The 6,000-nt window shown below is 36.4% G+C and overlaps 3 protein-coding genes across 3 annotated transcripts; 2 read left to right on the forward strand and 1 right to left on the reverse strand.

Moving 5' to 3' along the window:
- Window positions 1-559: 559 nt before the first annotated feature.
- LOC138878726 (secreted RxLR effector protein 161-like) lies at window positions 560-1,054 on the reverse strand. Its single transcript, XM_070158416.1, has one exon. It carries the CDS (start codon window positions 1,052-1,054, stop codon window positions 560-562), a length of 495 nt encoding a protein of 164 aa, XP_070014517.1.
- Window positions 1,055-4,338: 3,284 nt separating this feature from the next.
- On the forward strand, window positions 4,339-5,355 carry LOC138878727 (uncharacterized). The gene has a single exon (XM_070158417.1). It carries the CDS (start codon window positions 4,339-4,341, stop codon window positions 5,353-5,355), a length of 1,017 nt encoding a protein of 338 aa, XP_070014518.1.
- Window positions 5,356-5,424: 69 nt separating this feature from the next.
- Window positions 5,425-6,000, forward strand: LOC138878728 (uncharacterized). Its single transcript, XM_070158418.1, has one exon. The coding sequence runs from the start codon at window positions 5,425-5,427 to the stop codon at window positions 5,998-6,000; it is 576 nt and encodes a 191-aa protein (XP_070014519.1).

Below are 6,000 nucleotides of genomic sequence, written 5' to 3' on the forward strand. Positions count from 1 at the left end.
AATTCGAGAGAATATGTCTAGTAAATTGTTGTAGTTGCTCGAGAGAAAATTACAACACCTAAAGTTCTCACGATCAGTAGAGAATACATTGAAAAAATTGTAGGGAACATAGCTAAAAGGATTCCGACAATTGGGGAAATCATAACTCTAGACCTCCTTAATTTAGTCTCCAACCCTTTGTCTCGTTAGTTGATAATTTTACCGTTTTCTAGTATTTGCTAGTTAATTAGTTAGAAATATAAATATCAATCTTTATAATTTAGAAAATTGTTCAAACTTGTCTTTTTAGTGATATTAAACAGATATAGCTAAGTCTTAGTTCTCTATGGGATTCGAGTCCGCACTTTTAGATCGGATTATATTTGCAGCGACCTCTTATCCTTTTTAGGACTAGAGTTGGGCGTGATCACTCCTTGACGGTAAAGTACTTTAATTCCATTTGTTTGGCACATTTGGAGTACTTATCGTTCTTGGAGAAGAATACTGCTGCAGAATTATCACAGTAAATTTTCAGCGGCTTGGTAATGGTGTCGACAACCCCAAGTCCTGAAATAAAGTTTCACAACCATAATGCATGAATTGTGGCCTCAAAACATGCCACAAATTCTGCTTCCATCATGGATGTAGCAATGACAGACTGTTTGGCACTGTTCCACGATATTGCTGCTTCAGCTAATTGGAACAAATAACCAAACGTGGATTTTCTAGTGTCAATACATCCAACAAAATCTGAATCCGAGTATCCAACAACTTCCAAATGTTTGGACCTCCTATACATGAGCATGTAATCCTTCGTTCCTTTCAGGTACCTCAAAACTTTCTTTGCAGCTTTCCAATGATCAATTCCTGGGTTACTCTGATATCTTCCCAACATTCCGACCGCAAAACTAATATCAGGTCTTGTGCAAGTCTGAGCATACATCGGACTACCAACAATAGAATAGTAAGGAATTGATTCCATTTCTTTTCGCTTTACATCATTATTAAGGCATTGTATGAGACTAAAATTGTCCCCTTTTTGAATTGGAACAATTCCAGCTGAACAATTGTTCATACTAAATCTCTCTAGAATTCTTTCGATATAGCCTTTTTGAGACAATCCTAATAATCCTTATGATCTATCACGGAATATTTCTATTCCTATCACATAGGATACCTTACTCATATCTTTCATTTCAAAATTCTTAGAGAGAAAATCTTTAGTCTCACGCAATATGCCTAAATCATTAGCAGCAAGTGGAACATCATCAACATATAGGACTAAAAATATAAACTTGCTCCCACTGATCTTTTGGTATATACACCGATCAACGGTATTTTCTATAAATCCAAAAGATGTTATGGTATCATTAAACTTTATATACTATTGTCGTGAAACTTGTTTAAGTTCATATATTGACTTCTTTAGTTTACACACCATTTGACCTTTTCTTTTAGTTTTAAACCCTCTGGTTGGTTCATATAAACTTCCTCCTCGAGATCTCCATTAAGAAAGACAGTTTTCACATGCATTTGGTGTAACTCTAAATCATAATGAGCTACCAAAGCCATAATAATTCTTAACGAGTCTTTCTTTGAAACCGGTGAAAAGGCCTCTTTATAATTAATGTCTCCTTTCTGAGTATAACCCTTGGCAACAAGTCTGGCTTTGTATCTCTCAATATTTCCATTTGAATTGTGCTTGGTCTTAAAGACCCATCTACACCCGATTCTTTTAGAACTTTCTGGCAATCCAACGAGATCCCAGACTTTGTTGTATTCCATGGATTTTAACTCTTCCTTCATGGCATCAATCCATTTGTCAGACTCATTACGTTCTATGGCTTGTGAAAATGAAACTGGATCCTTATTAAGACCAATGTCAAAATCTGACTCTTGCAAATAAACCACGTAATCATCCGAAATAGCCGATTTTCTAACTCTTTGAGATTTTCTTAATGGCATTTCTTGTGGTTCATTTGTGTCAGATATTTGTGAGTTAGTTTCTTCATGAAGTGTTTCATCCAAATGTTGCTCGGTGTTGTCAAAGTGTTCTTCAACAACTGGAACAATATTTGGTATTTGTGTGGAAGTAGGTACATTTTTGGGTAATAAAATATTGACCCTCACCTCTTTAATTTCCACACTTTGCTTTTCAACACTCCCACTAACCTCACCATTCTCAATGAATCTTACATTACCGGTTTCAACAATTCTCGAACTATGGTTTGGACATTAAAACACATACCCTTTGGATTTCTATAGGTAACCAATAAAGTAGCCACTTATGTTCGAGAATCTAATTTATTTTCTTGTGTATTATAGACTCTAGCTTTCGCTGGGCAACCCCAAAAATACAGGTGCCTTAAACTAGGTTTTTTTCCTGTCCACAGTTCAAAAGGGGTCTTTGGAACTGCCTTACTAGGAACCCTATTTAATAAATATATAGCGGTTTTAAGAGCATACATCCACAATGATTTAGGTAATGAGGAATTACTTATCATGCTCTGAACCATATCCATAAGTGTTCGATTGTGCCTTTCTGCAACACCATTTTGTTGAGGTGTTCATGGCATAGTATAATGTGCACATATGCCACGTTCCTCGAGGAACTTCGCAAATGGACCTGGACATTGTCCTGACTCATTATATTTTTCATAATATTCACCAACTCTATCTGACCTAATGATTTTCACCTTTTCATCTAATTGCCTTTCAACCTCAGTAACAAACACCTTGAGAGTATCAACTGCTTGAGATTTTTCTTTCAGCAAATAGATATATCCATAACGTGAAAAATCATCGATAAAAGTGATAAAATATTTCTCTCCACCAAAAGATGGAATATCAAAGGGTCCACAAATATCGGTGTGTATTAAAAGAGGCATGAGTTTTAACATATGCGAGCAAATTGTAAACATAAACTTTAATTGCATACAAGGATCTTGCACATGATAATCTTACATATAATCGTCATAAAAAACATAACTGAAGCGGAATCCATTATCTTGAAGCGGAAGAGTTAATTGAAATTGATTTCTCGCCCCTTGCCCTAGCTTTCATTACCGCCGACTTTAGTGATGGAAGAGAGAATAAAATACGGTAACCCTAATGGGTGGGGAGATGACCAATTTATAGAGGTTCTTATTTAATCCGGTACATCATCAAGTAACCGATCGGACGGATGAGATTTGCTTATTAATTAAATATTATTTATCGGCCTAATCTTATTGGGCCACCAATAAATTAACGTAAGAAATCTTACACAAATCACCCACGAGAGGAGAAGATATGGCCGTTCAAGTTTTGACAGTTACATGAAGAGGTACCGGCGGAATGAATCGAGACAATAAAAAAGAAAGATTCATTGATCTCCAATTAATGAGCATGGATGATTACAATCGTTGCAGAATCTTCATGAAACAGTTACGATTATCAATTATAATGTTTCATTAATGCTCATAATCACTCAGTCATAAAAAGGGAAAAGCTGTTGTACTTAGAGGCTACTATATAAGGGAAAGAAATGTCATCTGTATGGACATGTTCTGATTATTACTGGAATATAATTATTTACTTTTGCTTTTTATTGATTACTTTGCTATTTCATATTCTAATTTCCTTTCTTATTGCAAGAATATTAATTTTCTTGATTATCACTAATCCGAGTACTTCTAAAAATAGGCTTTGACCGAAATTCCTATATTTTGGTTAAACAAATTGGTTTCGTTACTGGGAAACTTATAATCTTTTCACTTTTCAAATTTATTTTTCTGTCAAGAAATCATGTCGAACATTAGTGACAACAACCAACAAAACCTATAAAACCAACAAAATCAGCAACATCAGTTAAACCAGCAAAATTAAAAAGAGAATGAAACTCCAGTCCCTTCACCACAAAACTCTCCTCAACAATCTCGAGAAGGGTCATCTGACAGATCAGTATCACATGTGAATGACCAACTTGGGGATGATCAAGCTATTGATGAAGCATTAAAGTAATTAATCGCAGAGCAGGTCAACAATTCTCTTCAAGCTTTTGTTAGTGAGTTGCCAACTGTACCACCAACTATGCCTCCAAACAACACCACAACCATAGAGAATCTACGCTCAGGACTCGCTAATTCAGGAAGCGGAGGAACTCCCAGCGAATCTCGTGATGGAGGGTCAGGTATCCCAATTAATTCTAATTTACAAAGTTTAGAACTAACTTTGCAGAAACAGCTCAAGGAGCAGAACGATCGCATATAGTAGATACCTGGTGTTCCACCTATAATCAAAGGAGTGGATATGGATAAATATTCTCAACAACCCTAGAATCCAAGTGCCGCTCCTTTGCCTATTCCAAAAAAGTTTAAGATGCCAGATATCCCAAAGTATGATAGGACAACCGATCCGCGAGATCATGTAACTTCATTTACAATTGTCGTGAAGGGCAACAACTTGACCAAGCAAGAGATTAAATCAGTTCTGGTCAAAAAATTCGGTGAGACACTCACAAAGGGAGCACTAATATGGTATTTTCTTTTACCCAAAAAGTCAATTGATTGTTTTGATGAGCTTGCAGATTCATTTATAAAAGCATACTCGGGAGCTCAAAAAGATGAAAAGAGGACGGAAGATATATTCAAAATAAAACAAAGAGATACAGAACTACTTAGGAAATTTGTAGATAGATTCCAGTACGAAAAAATGATGTTACCACGTGTACCTGACAATTGGGAGGCTATGACATTCGCAAGTAATTTAAATGAAAAAATCTCAGAAGCCACAAGAAGGCTCAAAGAAAGTTTACGAAAATTCCCTGCAATAACTTGGAATGATATTTACAACACGTACAACATGAAGTTGCAGATAGAAGAGGATACTATCACTCAGTCCTGGGGAGATGAAATAGTAAGTTTGAGGCGACCAGAAATTGAAAAAAGGTTCGGTAAGAACAGGTACAAACCTTACATAGGACCAACAAGAAGGGAATCACATTCAAAACAAGAGAACCCAAGGTACGATTCCAAATCAAAGGACAGAGATTCGGGTTCATCATCCAGGTTTGGAAAGGAACGAGACATGCGAGATACGCGGGACAACGACAGAAGTTCAAAAGCGAAGGTCGATGGTTACAGCTTCAATATTAGCACATCTGAGTTGGTAGCTATTTTAAGAATCATCGGAGATAAGGTGTGGTGGCCAAAAGAAATGAGATCGAACCCAAATAGGAGAAACCCTGATTTCTGGAGCGAGTTTCACAATGATCACGGTCACAAAACATCAGATTGCAGATTGCTACAAAGTGAAGTAGAGCACTTATTAAAACAAGGTTACTTAATTGATTTGTTCAGTGAGAAGGGTAAGCAAGCATGTATGAAGAATAGATAGGAGCCACCAAAACCTCTGTCACCAAAAAGAACAGTTAATGTCATAAACGGAGGGGAGGAAGTCAATGGCATGACATATACAGCTGCAAAGAAGGTGTCAAAAATCACAGTCACCTACAGGAAGCGAGTTCGCCAAGTTTTGGAAGAAGATAGTATAACATTTGATGATGCAGACATAGATGGCGTGTTGATCCCACACAATGATGTAATGGTAATATCTTTACTTGTACATGATACTAATGTGAAACGAGCTTTGATTGATCCATGTAGCTCTGTAAATATCATTCTTTTAAGAGTGGTAAACAAGATGCAAGATAATAACAAATTAGTACACAAAGCACGTACCTTATCTGGATTTGACAATTTAAGCGTTGTCATAAAAGGGGAGATAATACTCACCACATTCGCAAAAGGATTAGTTAAAGACACGAAATTTCAAGTAATAGATATGGATATGGCGTACAATATGATCCTTGGCAGACCTTGGATTCACGAGATGGATGATGTTCCATCTACCTTACATCAGGTTATCAAGTTCCCTTCGCAATGGGGAATAAGACAAATCCATGGTGATCAACAGGCTTCTCGAAGCATTAACTTAGTGGTAGATTCAAGCATAAGAAATGATGATGCAGATGAAAAATAG

The sequence above is a fragment of the Nicotiana sylvestris genome, chromosome 9, assembly GCF_000393655.2.
Source record: "Nicotiana sylvestris chromosome 9, ASM39365v2, whole genome shotgun sequence".
Taxonomy (NCBI): Eukaryota; Viridiplantae; Streptophyta; class Magnoliopsida; order Solanales; family Solanaceae; genus Nicotiana; species Nicotiana sylvestris.